This window comes from Lucilia cuprina, chromosome 6 (genome assembly GCF_022045245.1).
Source record: "Lucilia cuprina isolate Lc7/37 chromosome 6, ASM2204524v1, whole genome shotgun sequence".
NCBI classification, from domain to species: domain Eukaryota; kingdom Metazoa; phylum Arthropoda; class Insecta; order Diptera; family Calliphoridae; genus Lucilia; species Lucilia cuprina.
This window is the reverse complement of record NC_060954.1, coordinates 73,405-91,699: the sequence shown is the minus strand read 5'-3', so window position 1 is coordinate 91,699 and position 18,295 is coordinate 73,405. Positions and strand designations below refer to the sequence as shown.

At 26.0% G+C, this 18,295-nt stretch overlaps 1 protein-coding gene across 9 annotated transcripts in view; it reads left to right on the top strand.

The window, feature by feature from the left end:
• LOC111675711 (hemicentin-1) overlaps nucleotides 1-2,962 on the top strand; it is a 51,738-nt gene extending 48,776 nt beyond the window's left edge. For 8 of the 9 annotated variants that reach the window (XM_046954325.1, XM_046954319.1, XM_023436522.2 and 5 more), the window contains 2 exons: nucleotides 628-1,155; nucleotides 1,737-2,962. In XM_046954325.1, the coding sequence (XP_046810281.1) occupies nucleotides 628-1,155; nucleotides 1,737-1,847 (639 nt within the window). In that variant the 3' untranslated portion in view covers nucleotides 1,848-2,962. The remainder of the gene's footprint in view (nucleotides 1-627; nucleotides 1,156-1,736) is intronic. The other variant, XR_006941294.1, reaches the window with a different exon arrangement.
• The last annotated feature ends 15,333 nt before the right edge of the window (nucleotides 2,963-18,295 follow it).

The following is an 18,295-nucleotide window of genomic DNA, read 5'->3' as shown; positions in this document are numbered from 1 at the left end:
TCCATCAATCCATTCATTCGTATAGGCAATCAAACCATAAATAGTAAATCATGAATGTAAATAAATAAAAGAGAAAAACACCGGTCGAATAATAACGAAGCATAAATTTCATATGAGTAATCGAATCGAATTCCCTTCTTTTAATATACATAATATCTTACATACACATGCACGTAACAATGTATATTATTTATTTTGTTAACAGATGAATTGAAATTTCATATTCCTTTTTGTACGAGGTCATTCGCCACCTCGACTACGTATGATACGCAGATATTCAATTATACTCTTCATGTACGTAAACACATACACATACTCTCTCCTGCGTTAGAGGTATTAGACCTGACCTTATATATAAATCTGTCCTTTAACATTTGAGCCCCAATATTTTGTTTAGAGCACACAATGTTTTCGGTAAAAATAGATTTTGTAAATATAAATAATTTTGAGTTTTCGTAAACAATCTTTTAAAAGACGAATATATTTTTAAGTACAAAATTTTACTTATTCAAGATTTACACTCATATATTATATTTCATAGTCATACATTCATATTTTTTCACATGTACATACACATTAATGTAAAAATGTATGCATACACACGTACATATATATGAATTTTTACAGATTGATCTTGCTCATCATCCCATGTACTCTACGAGTCCTATGTTTGCCACTAGTACCATAACTGGTGTCACAATGTCACATCCATCACAATTGGCCACCTTTACAACACCACCACTTCCATCCATGTATGCGCATAAACTAGTTTCAGCTTCACAATCCCAAAATATTCCAACCAGCATGGTATCCGTGTCGGCAGCAAATGTCCATTCCACCAACATTGGCAGTGGCTGTGGTAGCGTAGGAGGTGGAAGTCTGTTGCAAACTAGTATGTTACCCGGCCATATACCAGTCTCACATCATAGTGCCCAACAACAATCCATCATTTGTGCGTCCCAAAAGAGACCACAATCGCCTTCGGCAGCTTCAACACATTCAACGGCATCAGTAACGGCCACGCTGCCATCGTCGTCTTTGGCATCATGTTGTTCAGCGGGTGGAGTAGGTGGCGGCATCTTAAATTTACAGGGAAATGGAAGTATAATGGCTGTCAACAATATGGGTGGCTCAGGTGTTTATCTTAACGAAGCGGTAAATATGATTTTTATTTCTTAAACAAAAAAAACTATTTAAGATACTCTTAGTTAGTTTTGTTAGGTCACATCGAGTCTGTTGTGCGCTCCTTTGCAACTAAATTCTCTAGTCTGACAGATTCGAATACTAATCATTAACTGGGATATAAATCTTTTAAAATGTAAGAAAAATTTAAGAACTTTGCGTTTGTTTCTATCTACTCATTTGTAGGTATAAAAGTGCAAATATGACAATATATTCGATTTCCACTTTTCTATGAAAATTGAATTTCCTTGTATTTTGTTTTGCTGGCTCAAAATTGGAGTCTGTATTAAATGCAAGTGTTATTCTATATGTATGATGAATGACAATTCATTTCATTTTATAATTTTATTCAAACAATAGCTCGAAAAGATATCACTACGAATATTCATTTGGCATTGTAATTTATACTTCGTTAGAAACAGAAATTTGTAATTTTCAACTGGAATATTTCACAGTAAAGGAAATATTAACTTTTATTTAGTAAATTATTTTTAAATTTTTGTCTTGCGTTTAATTAAGAAAAAACTCAATATCGTTGAATCTCCTACTTTCAGCCCACAAACTCTGGTATTTTAAAATCTGTTCCCGAAGAAATAATTCATCATCAAATTAATGGCGAGAATATTATAGTGACACAAGATCGAAACAATGGCACAAGATTCTGACGCTAAACATTATACAATTTTAAAGAAAAATGAACTAATAATTCAAATCTCAACAATAAAAAAGTAGACAATGAACCTCATATAAGTAAAAAAAATCATAAAATTAACATTTTAAATCAATTCAAAGTGAACCTCATGTTGATATAAAATAAATGAAAAAAGAAACAAAAATATATAAAATAATTTACAAGAAAGTAAGAGATGAAAAGGAAACAAGAGACCTTCTTTAAGAACAACATATAGCAGAGTAATTAAGACGTTAAAGAAAAAGAAAAACTCAATTAACTGCCTTTTAAAAGAATCGCATTTAAATCCTATTTATCACTAAATCCTTTCAAGCCGACAATTTATATAACAAAATATTCTTGAATCCTCTAGGAAATGAAAAACAACAATGGCAAGGATTCATAAAATAAAATCGCTATCGTAAGTATTTCAGACCGACTAAGCCCTTTGAAAATGCAATTTAAAAAACATGTATGTATATAATTTGTTTTTCTTTTAAATCTTTTTACCACCGTTGTTAAATACGTTTTGCCTTTTTTGTTTTGTTGAACAAATAATAATCTAAAACCAAACATTTAATTTTTAAAAGAGTGAAATTATAAAAAAAAGAACTAAAACCGATTAAAAACACAAGCAAACAAGTTAACGAAGAAAACGTTTTGTAAATTTATTTTAAATTATTAACAATTAAATCATTCATAAAAATTTAATTGAACACAAAAACTAAACCGGAAACAAACAAATTATTCTAAACTCAAAAAATATATATTAATAAATTAATATTTAAAAAGTTGTTAATTAGTTTAAGCAAATTAAAAAAGTGAGAAATTATCTATTATGTATTTGTTTCGTTTCCATTGGTATAAAACCATATTATTTATTTATTTATTTAATTTATTAATTCGCCAGTCATTACTGTTAGTCATCTGTGTGTATATTCAAGATATAATTAAATTCAACTTAAGCCCTCGACATCTTCATTAGATCAACTCTAAATGTATTGATCTTAAAAAGTTAAAATTCCAAATGCCAACCTATGTGTACAGACAAAACCTCTATTGTAATTAAATATTTAAATGAATTAACAAAACATTTTCTATTTCTAAGTCCGAATAAATAAAAAAGAAACAAAGTACATTAATTGTAATTTGTATCCATTAAATAAAATTTATATTTAGAAAATACAGAAATACAATCTAATTATTTACATAAAAATTTTATACGTACTCTAAACAAAAAAATTATTTAGTTAAAAACACAGGAATAAATTCAATTTATTTGTATTGTAAATAATTATTAATTAACAGAGAAATGAAAAGGCGGAAAACGAAATAATAAAACAATTAATTAGTAGCTAAGAGATTAAACTGAAACATTATTAAAACATAGTTAAAATAATTAATAAAAATGTATAATAGATAAAACTGATAAACAATAAAAACAATTAATAATTGAAATAATAATAAAAAGTCTTTTATTCACTTAAAAGTAAATCAACTTCAACAACAACAAACAAGCCAAATACTTTAACATGACATTGCAATTTTACATTTCGGATTTCATTTCTTAACATGTAAGTATCAAATCAAGTAAAAAAGATCGTCAACTCTTTCTTTTTTAATATTCTTATCAGAAAATATTGAAATGTATATATCTTAAATTGTCTATCGTCTATTTTGAACTGAAGTTCTTCATATAATTTTATCTATTATCTAAACTCTTTATTATGATAATGTAGGAGTGATTAAGTTTTTTTATTTAAATATAGTGGATTCGCGGTTAAACGGACAAATTTTTTACATTACGAATAAATTATTAAAACTTTTACTCTATATAATGAATTTCTAATTCAATTTTTCATAAAAGAAAGAGCGCTTAGTTTTAAAATTATTGAACATTTAGATTCTTTAGATCCAATTGAATGTGTGCACAATTTTTCAAATCTAAAATTAAAAAATCTTTTAATGCAAATGAAAATTACATTATGAAAATAAAAAGTTATTTTAGAAATTTTGTCAACAAAATTAATCGAAAATATACAGAATTTTACACCTGAGAACCAAGTCTGTGCAAGCGCATTAAAATGGATTTAAAAATAAAAATAAAAAAAATCTATTGCAATATTTTTATCATTAAATCATAAAATTTTTTTAGTCAGTTTAAAGGACTATTGTGGTTTTTGAGAATAGACCTGACATTATATCTTTAGTTAAAACTTTATTTAAAAAATATATCATTTAAAGTGATTTATTAGTAGGCTCAAAATTATTGATATCGGTTATGTTTATATATACTTATGACTATTTCTATAGAATTCTAAAGACTAAATTTACTTTGTGACAAATAATTCCAACATAAATTGAAAGTATTATATAATGGAATGCCAAATGAAACTCAAATAATTCTTTGAACACTTATGAAAATATTCAGTCCAGAACCGCTTCCGAAATTATCTAGTAGATTCATTCATAAGGAATATGCAAAACATTTTCTAGTTTTTATTTAACTATTTGTTTTTTGAACTAAAAAAACAAAATTGGTTTAAAATATAAACCAAAGGCTTCAAAAAAGTGAAAAAATAATGATGGAATCATAAAAACTATTCAATTGTATGTATTTCCTAGCCAAATAGCTAAACAAAAATAAAAATGGGTAATGACAAAACAATTTTTTAAGACTAAACGAAATAAAATAACCAAAATGCAATACTGCAACAGACGGACAAGTAGACAAATAAACTAAAACCGACTGACAGTCTAAATTACAACTCTAGTATTGTGTATCAATAAAGTAATGTTTATTATATTTACTATGTATTAATAAACTTAATTAAATTTAATTATAAAACAACAATTGATATATTTGGTGAAAAGTATTCGATTTCCCGTAGGTGAAAACCTTATGCAGCTCTTCTCCTACATAAACACATTCGTATTTTTTATACATACATACATGTACACAAATGAAAATATTACTGTATCAACGTATAAGCAACGACTAATTGCTCAATAAAATTCGCATTAATCATACGCCCCATGTGCATCCAAACCAATCTATTCGTTTGGCAACAATCAATTTTATTTTCATTTTCAAAATTAAATTAACTGAAATCAAAAACATATTCACTTCTGTGTGGTTTACAATATTTTTTCCAAGTTTTCCAACTCAGGCCAACAGCAACAACATTGCTGACTTTACAACACAAATAAATTGTAAATACCACAATTGTATTGTGCTTGGTTTTGTTCTGTTATTGTTGCTATTGGGTTAATTGTGGTGCAACAACAAAAAAAATAAAACACAATAATAAAACAAGAAAAAATATTTCTGATTTTAAACTGGTATAAATATAGATTAAAATGTAAATAAAAACTATTGAAATTTTATAGAAAAGTTTTTTATGGACCATAAATTATATAACATGTGTATTGGATATAAATATGAGAAAGAAAATAATGAAACATGATTATAAACGTGAAAGATGAGTTTAACAAATTATTACACATTTATACATTTTTTATTCATTCCTCAAAGGCATCAAATAATATATGTGTAGATAAAAATAAACTATTCAATTTTACACCAATATTTATACATAAAAAAGTTCTTTAATATTTTTTACTTATTTAAAGGAACAAAAAAATGTTTTTACTAAGCAATATACGCACTATTTCAATATAAATTTGCTAACGTAAGATGCTTTTACAAATATCAGTTATAGAGTTTTAAGGTCTGCATGATAAAAGTTAATTGTCGACTGTCAAACAATTTGCAAATTGTCAATCAAATTGTACCCTTTTAAATGCAATCATGTTTTGTTGCAAAATCGACTTATTATCATACCATCCCATAGCAACAATAATAGCAAATACTGAAACAAAAATAGCAGTGGCGCAAATTACAAAAGGGCAGGGATGGATACACTGTTGAATATCCTCTCAAACATATATAGTAGTGTTAGTCCGGGTTAGATTTCCACCAGAGACAAGAAATGGCATAACAGGCTTTAATGATCTACGTGTATTTTTTCGGATCTATAAACTGACACTACAATATTATTTTCAGGATTAATATGTAATTTCTAAGCGTTTTTACCCACTTTGTTTAATACAGAATTTGTATTTTAAAATATATTGCTTAGAACAAGCACTCAATTTTTCCATCCCCGAGTCTGTGAAAGTCATCTGTGAGTTGTAGATATTTTTGAAAAAGATTTTTAGAACTAATTGCACTGTCAAAGCAATTGTAAATGAAATGCTGTGAATTACACAAAAAAAAAGAAAATATAGAACATCGTCACACAAGAATCAACAAAAAAGAAGAACTGACAATAAAAAAAATACAAAATTTTTCAGAACAAAAACAGAATTAACAAACGCAAGGCACAGTAACTAAGTAATAGAAACAATTTGATTATTTTACACAGATAATAAAAAGAACTTTTGCAAAACAAATAAAATCATAGTTTTAAAATATTATATGTATTAAAAATTACTAATTTCTCAAATCTCAGGACAAAATAATAGGTCAATGATTTACTATTGAATAAAAAGCGATGCATTTTTTAACATGAAAAACATTACTTACATTTTTCTTCAGTAATAACAATAAATAATTTCTATTAATACACATACGTGGATTTTTTATAACTATTTTACTGACGAGGTATCTGCTAGATACCATTTTTTGAAAGCATATATTTTCTAGGATCTTTTTTTGAAAGATTCTAGAAAATGTATCCTATATAAATATATATAATGTTTTTTAACATCGACACGACAATGCATGTTAAACAGTGTCTATTGACAAGGTACAGATTGAAAAATCTAATTTTTCTGATTATTTGGTGTCTGTCACATCAGTCCCAGTGGGTTAATTATGATATCGGAATAAACATATTCGTGTATAAGAATATAATTTGTATATATATTTACAAATCATTCTGAGGGTATTAAAGATTCGGCATAGCGGATAATAGAACCGTGACTATAAGATGTACCTATTATTAAATTCTGCGTTTTATATGATTAATAAAGTATTAAATATAAATTAATAAAGTATTAAGTATAAATTAATAATATTAAAAGTCGAGTTACCACAATGTGGAAACTTATTTGGAAACTTTGGATCATCCAATACAACTCACTTATAATGGAGTCATTAATATATACTGATTTTAATACAATAGGAAATGTAAAGCCGGCTTATTAGATAGGTAAATTAATCTGAAATAAATATGCATACCCTAAAATACTTCCTATTTATGCGAAATGTTACTTAAATCAGAAGTTGCATTGGTTATTTTGAAAAATATATTCTACACACAGAAAAAAGATCGATTGGAAATCGGTTAGCACGATAAATCTTTAGTTAAATTAATTAAAATTCTATCGCTGTTATTAAAAATCTATAAAATTAACTAATTTTCTATATTCAGTACTAAAAAACCATAATTATAAACGAATTGTGGTGTTAACAATTTCCATATCAGTAATTTGAACTGAATTGTATCGGTTATTAATTATTTTTGTAAATTCAGTAAAAGAAGCCGATTTTTATTTAGAATAGAAATGTCAGAACATCAAATATTAGTCGTTGCAACTGAAAAATAGTAGAGAGTAAAAATAATTGGGCACTGCAACCAATTATTAATGGAAACAATTATTTAAAATTAAATGATGATAAAAGAAACCAATTTCGATGTTCACAACCAATAAGTTGGTAATTTTAGATGACGTACATTAAAATAAATAAAATAAAATGAATTTATATTTAATAAAAAGACAAATTACATTTGAGGATAAATAAATACGGAAAGATCGGATATAAAAGGTAATGTTAAATATGTTTTATATCTCCTAATCTATTTTGTGTTATTTTCTATTAGTTTTCTTAATTTTATAGCTGCGGAAAGGTAGTACTCCTTTGGACATGTTAGACAGGATGAAGAACAAAATCCCCGGCACATAAACATCAAATTTTCATCAATCATCAAATAATATATATACGTTTTGTAAGTTTGTACAGATTCATATTTTATTGTAAATATTTTAAATAAAATGAAATATATTTTAAAAATACACATAATCCACAAATTGGGTTTTAATAAATAATAATTTCAGTTGTAAATACCAATAACTTCAATCCTGATTACCGAATAATAATAAAAATAGTTGTGTACTCAATATATTCAATAAGAGTAACCGAATTTTACAATAATTACAATCGAATAAAGGTATAGTTGTGAGAACCGACTGAATTCGATTGGAAACAAATTCGGTTATCACAACGAATCTGTTTTCTCTGTGTATTGTCTCTCACATTGGAAAAAATTAAATGAAAATCTTCAAAATATGTTATATACTCGAAAACTATTATGTGTATGTGATTAATCTGTGTTATATGCTACCACAATAAAACTTTGCAATTTATAGTGTAATTGATTAATTTAAAACTTAAAAAATACAAATTTATCGGCTTAACAAATTAAAAATCTAAAAATAATTTATTATACTTTCAAATATTTTCTCTAAACCTCACTCACTCTTGCCACGAGAAGTGAAAGTTCTATAACAAATACCATTGAAACTGCATGGTATTTATACACAATTATATATTTGTGTGCAAAATTTGTTTTGTCTAGTTAATTTATAAATGGTTGGCAAAGATTATTCATCCATATAATTTATGGACTTCACAATTAACACACAAACACCAATCTCAAAAGTGTTTGTATTAGTTCCATATGATGTGATAGAAGTTCTTGTAAATAGTATTAAATGGACTTAAAATTTGAAACTAATTAAATGCGGTTTTATTAATTTGAATAATTGTGCCCCCTGAAACGAGTGATGCGATAATTTTAAGTCTCTTAAATTAGTAAGATTTATTTTAAAATTAAATACATTTTACGTGCACAATTTGTAATAGCATGTCCTGTTGTAATGAATTTTTACTATAATAAGAAGTGTGTGTACATAACTATTTGATATAAATACCTATGTATGTATTTAATTTTATATGTCGAAACTATAAATATATAGAATTTTCATATAAACCACAAGTTAACCCAACATACAGCAGTAAAGTGGTTTCTTTTGTATTTTTTAATAATAAGAGAGTAAGCATTTTCATTAAATATCGACGAACTTAGGCTTTAACAAGTGAGAGTGCTATATACGGATGCGTCGAATATTAAATATCCTCTACCAGCAAGCTTCTGTTTATTAAAACCCATTTAACTATATAATAATGAACCAAAATTGTTTAGATGATTTTTGAAACGACGTTAATGACTGTAAATCAGAGGAATGATCAATATTGATTGTCAATTTTTGTTTAAGTATTTTCGGAAATGGACCTTATATGGAAGTTGTGACCAATTATCGCCCAAATGGCAAAAATTTCGTATAATGATTAATTTGCATATATAATAAATTCAAGTCAAATTTTACCCCAATTACGTTATTAAATTAAAAAATATCTTATTTTCAGAAGTGGATCTTATATGGCAGCAGAGAGTTATGACTAATAATGGACCCATAAGGAAAAAATTGTTAGAATGGTTTACATATACACAAAACGTAGTTGTGTTCAATTTTACCTCGAACTGTTCCGAAAAAATTTTGGTAGAATGATTATTGTGTACATAAAATATATTCAAGTCTAATTGTATCCCGAAAATGTATGATTCAATTAAATATGTACGTTTAACTGATTTTCGGAAGTGAACCTTATATGGGAGCTATGACCAATAATGAACTAATCCGGAAAAAAATTGGTAGAACATATTCAAATCGAATTGTATCGCGATAAATTTATAATTCAATAAAATATGTGCGTTTAAGTCATTTTCGGAAGTGGATCTTTATGGGACCTATGACCAATTGTGGTCCGATACAAATTTTCTTTGTCATTATGATTTATTTTTTTATTCTATTAACAAAATTTTAAATTTGTATTGATATATTTGAGGGAGTTATTAACGATATGGGGGCTATGAGAAATTTTAAATCAATTGTAATGATTTTCACACTTCACTCCTGTTAGAAAAAGATAATGTGTGACAAAATTCATCGAATTATCTTTTATAGTTTCTGAGAAAAGAGCTGAAGAATAACGAAAAAAACGTATTTTTTTCGTGTTGGTCCGAAATTTTTACTCATAGCTTTTTACTCATAGCTTTTTACTCTTCTTTGGCATTATGATACGTACCTTTATATGGGGGCTATGAGAAATTTTAAATTAATTGACATGATTTTCACACTTCATTCCTGTTAGAAAAAGATAATGTGTGACAAAATTCATCGAATTATCTTTTATAGTTTCTGAGAAAAAAGCTGAAGAATTACGAAAAAAACGTATTTTTTTGTGTTGGTCAGAAATTTTTACTCATAGCTTTTTACTCAGAATTTATATATATATATACTTTGTTGGGTCTTAGATGAATTTTTCTTGGTGTTAAACACGGAACGACAAATTTATATATACCATATATCACCATTGATAGTGGTAGAGGGTATAAAAAGAGTATACATGAAAAGTCTTACTTTCCAAGGAAAGTTTATATCAACGCCATTTTTATTATAAAGTAATCATTATTATTTCAAACTTTTAAGCAAATATAAACACAAATTGATTTATAGTTAAACACCAATTGATTCAAGTAATAAACTGAAATCTGTGGAATATTTACATTCTTGAAATTTAATTTTTTAAACAAAGTGCTATATCAATTGAAAATAAACAAGCAGACAATAATTAAGTAGCAGGTACAAAAATCATTATATAATGTCACAATAATTGACATTGAAAATAATTTAAAAATTATAATACGCACACAAAATTACAATACGCTTTTATCCATATATTTAAAGAAAACCAAAGTTTAATTGTTAAATATTTGGGTGGAAAGTGGAAAAAGTTATTATTAATTAATATTTACTTGTTGCTATGCAATTTTCTTAAAACTTTTCTTTTGAAATTGCTGCTCACTGGGACGTATGATAAATATCAGTAAAGTTACACAACACTCATGCGCCGAAGGGTATTTCTTGACTATTGCCAAACCACAAGCTACAACACAATGAATGTATTTATGTATGTAACATCTACACTTTGGAATCTATTTTTCTTTTCACACCTTTATTTGAATACGTAAATTTTAATTTCCTTTTATCACCTTGCCTTCTGTTTTATAGTTAAAAGGATTTGACCTTTTCTTGTTTCGTGGCTAGAAAAATAAGTCATCTATATATAATATTAATGATGATAACAAATAATTCCAGTATTTTTTCTCTCCTATTGCCCACTCACCCCCTCTAGTACTCTGTCATACTTTGCCACATTTAATTTTTGTTGACTCTTTGTATGTAACCGTATTTTTAACTTTTTAATTTCCGTTCGTGTCTTTATATTTTTTGAACTGATATTGTTTCTTTGAGCAAATATTAACAACATCAAGAACATATTTCGTTTTTTTTCTTTTTTACGAACATCATAAACAATGGCAAAACCGCGTTTGTTCTTTTCAAAATAAAAACAAAAAATAATAAAAAAAACTTTGTTAAATTCAACAGTGCTTGTGTACATACTATTGTTGTTATTATTGTTGATGTTGTTGTTATTCATCATCTATTGCTTCTTCTTTTTCTACTTCTGTTTCATTTTCATCTAACTCAGATGCATGCAAAAACAAAGTTTTCTCATTAAAAAAGTCTTTACTATTTCCTTAACAAGCAACACAAATACAAAAGGCAAATAAAGGAAATGAAATTTTTGAAAATGAAACTTATTTTCTTGTTGCTCTTCTTACTCGTATATAGTACTTTCACACGAAACACATACACACACATTCATGTTCAACTCGTATTAAAAAACAAATACTGACAAATAATTTTAGGGAAAAAAATAAATACTTAAATGAACATTACTTGTGTGTTATGTTGACATAATTTCAAAGAAAAAGTAGATAAAACACAACAACATGAAACGCTTTCACGAAAAATCATTATTCACGAATGCCAATGTCAAATGGGTTTTACCTCCCTCACCTGCTTCATATGGTTACATTTGAATATAACAAAACCTTAAAAAGGACAGAATTACAGAATAGAACATATAAACTGTGTTCACTGAAATTTACTAATTTATTATAATTGTTGATAGTAATAATCCTTATTTATGATGGATTTGAAATGTGAGTTACGAAAAGCAACAAATAATATGTTTGAATACAAATAAATTATACCGTAATAGATAATAGATTCACTTACTTTTTAATTTCAAGAGTACTTCTACCATTTTTTAATGAAACTATCGAAACCAAATTAAATTTATATTACATATACCCTAAAAATAAAAGAATTAAAAAGAATATCAGTCAATACGTTCCCGAAATATCAATGAAAATAAATTGTATATCCATATCAATTTCGTAAATATTTTTGATTTATACAGAAAATTGTTTTACACACGTAGTTACATACAATATCAATATATTTTATTCAAATGCTGCTCGCATAGCAATTTTTTCAAATAAAAGAGATTTTTTTTTTATTTTAATGTAAAAAATTCCCATATATGGAAAATGCATTGTCTGAAGCTGAAGCAATGTTGTGTCATTTGCATGCATTAATCTACGAAATAAAGTCGAATGAATGGCTTTGCTTGAATTACAATGCGCTCCACTAAAATCAATAATATTTAATACTTAACAACTACACTATAACATTTACGCAAGAATATGTTACTCATTTGCTATAAGACTAACATAACTCAAAAAAAAAAAAAAATCGGAAAAAAACTATATTGAATGTTTTATGACTACGTTACTTCTTTAATAACTTATTGGACTTATATAAGATGCAAGATATATTGCTCTTTAAATAGCAACTTAAATTGTTAAAGAGGACTTAACTTAAAACCATCACATTTTTCATAGTATAAAATTTAACAAATATTTTGTGTTATTTTCTTTTTGTTAAGTTTTTAATTTAAATACATTTTTCATTATGTTATTATATTAATTTTCATTTGATATTTATTAGATATAGCTAAAAATTATTAACAATTACTGTCATTTTTGTAATTCTACGTATTGTAAATATCAACACAAACCCAATAAATCCCCTCCACTTTAGTGGTATAGGGTTTAATGTCGGTGTTCGTCTCTATACTGCATTTATTAAGCAAGTTATGGGCATTAATTTTCTTAAGGGGATCTTTACCGATATTTCCCGCGTGGGCTTTATAGTGATTTCGACAGACAGATAGGAGGATATGTCTTATCATGCAACGACCTAGAATTGAATGAAGTTACAGTCGACACTCTTGTTGATTTACAACCAATCAATATATCCCTCATGTTTTTATGTTTGGTAAAATATACATACAAAATAATTTTCCAAATTCACATACATACATACATATGAGCATATTTTATGATATAAAATAAATAAATTTAATTTTATTCAGTTTTGATCTCTCAACAAACTTATGAACAGCAATTACAATTCTATTACTGTAAAATACTATCAGAATTTGTGGCCATATTACGGTTGGCTTAGAAAAACTCTTCAAACAGTCACAAGTACAAAATAAAATAAATGACACGCACATGCGATGCGAAATTTCCATTTTCTATCGAGGTCTTGTGTTTTTACAAAAGTTCATGCAAACGTACATATTTACTTACATATATTCATGAGAAAGTTTTAATCATAATGAACGCAAATACCAATTCTTTGTGGGATTAAGAAGCGTTGAAAAGAAATTGAAAAAGGATTTAAATGAACGTTGTGTATACAAATTCATATTAAAAAAATGAGGCAGATTTTGTATCTTTAAGAGATTTTTTGGAACATTTATTAAATAAAAACAAGAGGACTTTAAAATATAAAGCAGAATACAGTTGTCTAATTCACAATCGTGTTGTACGGTTGTATCATAGTATGACGTAATATTTTTTATTAATTTGTTTTAGATTGCAAAAAAAAAATATTTTTTTTAAATTTTTATGATATATAATGCTACAACGATACAACATCGATTTTGAATTGGACAAGTATATTCATATGTATGTTTGTACTGATAAAAAACAATTTTTATCACAAAATTTTTAATTATTTCCTGAAAATTCCTAAATTAAAGTAATAACTGGTTTTATATATGGTTTAATTATAACATATTATTTTATATCTTGATAAAATAACATTTTATTTTTATTTATTTTATATTAAAAGACTTTTTAGATAGATTAGGTTTTATATTTATAAAAAATGCTTTGATTTAAATTGAGCCATTTTTAACAATGTTTATTACTTAATTGTTATTATAAACACAGTAATTATTAAAAATCTTAACGATTTATCCCTCAACGAAGAATGACCAGTATTACTAACAACTATTGTTATTTTTATTTTTACTTTTACAAAAGCTTTGGAAATAAAAACAAAATAAATATAATTCTTCCAAATAAAAAATGACATTAAAATACATTATATTTAGTGGTTTCGTTTTTTCCTCAAATATATATTTGTCATGCCTGACCTCACCGTAAGTTAAAATTTTGAAAAAATTAAATAAAATTCAATGATATTGTGGTTAATTATAATCAAAATAAATAAATAAAATCACTAAAAACCAAACATTTAATTTGTGTTAATTATACACACATGCATAAATTTACGTTTTAGTTATTTCCCTTCAGTACGAAAAGTGCCAATTTGCACCTTTCACTAGTTTTATTACCGCAATTTCAATTAACTAGTTACCTGTGGTAAATAAAGTGGTCCATATTTTCATCAAAACGTTCACATTTGATAAATTTTAGTAGAAATTACAAACGGAGAATTAAACGTATAAGTTTATACTCTACTCTCGAAAGTGAAGGGTTTAATTATATTGAACAAAATGGATAAGTGGCTTCCGGTAGGTTAGCGGCGGTGACCTGAGTCACTGGTTAAGGAATGCACAACAGGCCCAAAATAGGCCTAGGTGTATTTCTTAGGCTTTGATGTATACACATTCTCCTTTCAAACTAACTAACTAATAGAAAATCTAACTGGAAAACAAAAACTCATAACAATGCTTTCTTTTAATAGTATTGGCGAATGAATAAAGTAAAGAATTTAACAATCATATTTAGTCATTAATACATACATATATACATACAAACTCTGTTAACAGTTTTAAAACCATAAATTTTAAAATGTAATTCAATGCTAAAGGCTAAAAATTATCACCAAACCTAATAAAACGGCTTGTGGCATTAAATAATAAATATAAAATACATATTGTGAACACAGATCAGAATAACTTTATGAATAAACACAAACGAGTGTACTATATAGTATCGATATAATAAATACTAACTTTGCATATGGGCATTTCCAAGCAATCGCACGTAACATTTGTACGCAGACAGCGAAGTAAAAATTGGAGTGAATTCAATATGTTTCATTGATTTAGAGGTTACTATATGTAGAAAATAATCATCGCATGATGAACCCTGTTGAACAATTTATAGACAAATCTTACTTGACATAGAAAGGAATTCTGAAATATTATTCAAACTTTTTTTGTTATTTAAAAAAAAAAACATAAGTAAAAAAGGAAACTTTAAATATGAACTTTAATGATGTTATCTTTTACATAACTTTTTTTATTTATATTTGTTTAGTAATTTTGACAAATATATACATATTTGAAAAATTTTCCAAATAGGTTTTAGATAAACCATATAACTTTGATGTACTTTCTTAGAAAACTTTCATTACTGAGAGTATATTTTTATCCAATGGTATTGCACAACAAACCGTCGTTCATTTTTTATGTTTTATCAAAATTTAAAATTATGTACATATTGTTAACATATATTTTTTATTTATATTTGAAAGGACAATTATCAACCACACAAACATTTATACACATACATATGTTTAAAATTACATACAAAAAACTTTTTTTTTTATTTTTTTATACTTTAAAGTTGCCAAATTAAAGTATCGATTTTAGTCTCATTTTGTAATAAAGGCGTAACGAGGGAAATAATGCAAGTCTTAATGTAATGAAAATTAGCTTTCATTAATGCCTTCTATATCCATTTATCTGACTTTTTTTCTTCATTCTTTCCACAAGTTCCTTTTTTAGAGTTTTCTTTTTCCTTTTTTAACGACTTACCAAAGAAATAAATTAAACGCTTTAAATCCCAACAAAAGTGCAAAGACCATGAGTACCATCTTAACAGCATTGTTTTTTTTCCTTAAGCTAATTTTGGGGTTTTGACTCTATGTTTCATATTAAATGTATTATTTTATGTCTTCCTTCTTTTTCACTCCCTTATATAAATGAAGTGTTAAGAAAAAAATCACTTGACAAAATGAAAAAAGACAATAGAACAAAGCATAAAAAGAGGCTTTAAATGTTTAAAAAGGGCCTTGTCTTATAACAGTCCTATGCCGAGTATTAATGCCCTGCCAGTTATTCCATAAAACAATAGAAAATTGTCAAAAAAATAATTCAAAGTGGTATTATAAAAACTAAGAATTAAAAAAAATAAAAGAAAAGAAAGAATAGAAATTTTTTAAAAGTACTTTTCTTTAAGTCGTTCGTTGAAAAACGTAAAACGCAAAATCTTCAACAGCCAAAATAAACTCTATTAAATTCAACTCAAATACATTACGAAATGAGCAGTATACAAAAACGAAACCAAAGGGTTACTGTCACTATCATTACCATTTGTCATGAAATATAATATTATATTCCGTATATATGTAGTCCTATTACATAATTTACAGAAATAAAAAATTACAAAACTGAAATCGTGATATAAACATATTTGTATTTTTCAAATGTAATACTTATACAAATATATTGAGCGGAATTTAGATAAATATTTAAGCGATTTGGTATCATATATTCTGATCTAAGGACGGGCTTTTCAGATAAAGATAATCTACATCCTTTGTTTAATATATGTTTTGTGTTTTTCAGTAAACAGCAACGTTACTTATTATATTAGTTTAACTGAGTGTTATTGGCGAATTAAAGTTATAAGTAAGTTATAAGTGAGAAAACACAATTAACAAAAACAATGCAATTAGAAAATTGCAATTTTCTAATTTGTTTTATTTATTTTTGTTTTAAATGTTTATTTAACATTTTTCGAAAATTTTTCATTCTTTATAATTTTATGTAAAAGTTGGCAATACTAACTGAACTTAAATTCAAAATTGAAAAACTCAATCATTGGATAAAGTCCGAGTTTAATCTAACAGCAAGTTAAGCCTAGTTTAACTGACTAGTAAGAAACCCGCCCTAAGTATTTATAATATTAACTAATCATTGGATATACACATGATATTTACTGAAGTAAAATAGATATCATTAGATATTAATATTGACTGAACTATTATTTAACTTAACTTTTTCAGATGAAAATTTGTAAATATAGTATCTTCTAATTTTTATAATAATATTTGAACTTGTCAGAATAATATACAACAACCTTAACATTTTATTTAAACAAGTTGAAGACGAAAGAAATTAAAGTTGAACATATAAACCCGGCCAAAAGTTACTTTATAAAGTAAGAGGTTTAATGCTAAAATTTACTTTACGAAGTATTGTTTTTAAGAAAAATTTATAACTAAAGTCTATGCGAATACGTCAACTGAGTCATATATACATATATAGTAATTTTTAAGACATTACTATATATATTCCTTGCAAATAATGCTGACGGTATGTAGTTGTTGTTAAGTTAAAGTCATTACGAAGTTTTTGCTGGGAAACAAGTATATGTGTATGTATTACAACAAATAAAGATTAATGACACAAAACTTGTCATGTTTCAAAATTTTGTAGATGGTTAAATACAAGAGAAAATACTGAGTACATCTACTGTCTAGACAAATTGTTGGCATAAATCAACATAAATCAAACAAAATATTGACAGTTCCTTTATTAAAATAACATCTAAAACTCTCGACTCGAAAATGTGTTTTCTTTTTTTTTTGTTAATACATACACAAAAAAACTAAAACTATTACTTAAAATTTCTAGTATTCAGCTGCAAAAAATTATTAACTAGAACTCGTATTACAAAATGTGAATTGGAGAATTTAGAAGATCTTTTACAACCAATAACTGATTTGTTAATTTAAACTACTCCCACGCCAATATTATTTATTTAAAATTTTAATATAAGTTCAACGAACTAACCAGAAATCTTACAATTTTTATTTTCATTTAAGTATACTTTAAAAAAATATATATTTTTTTACATTCTAAAATAAAAACAAGTATGAATGTATAGTGGCCATGGCCGACCATATGATACCCTATACCAGTCAGTGTTGTTAAAAAAGTGTATTATTTTTAAAATAATAAAGCATTTAATTTGTTTTTAAATTTAATTCCCGTATATTTTTACTTATTGT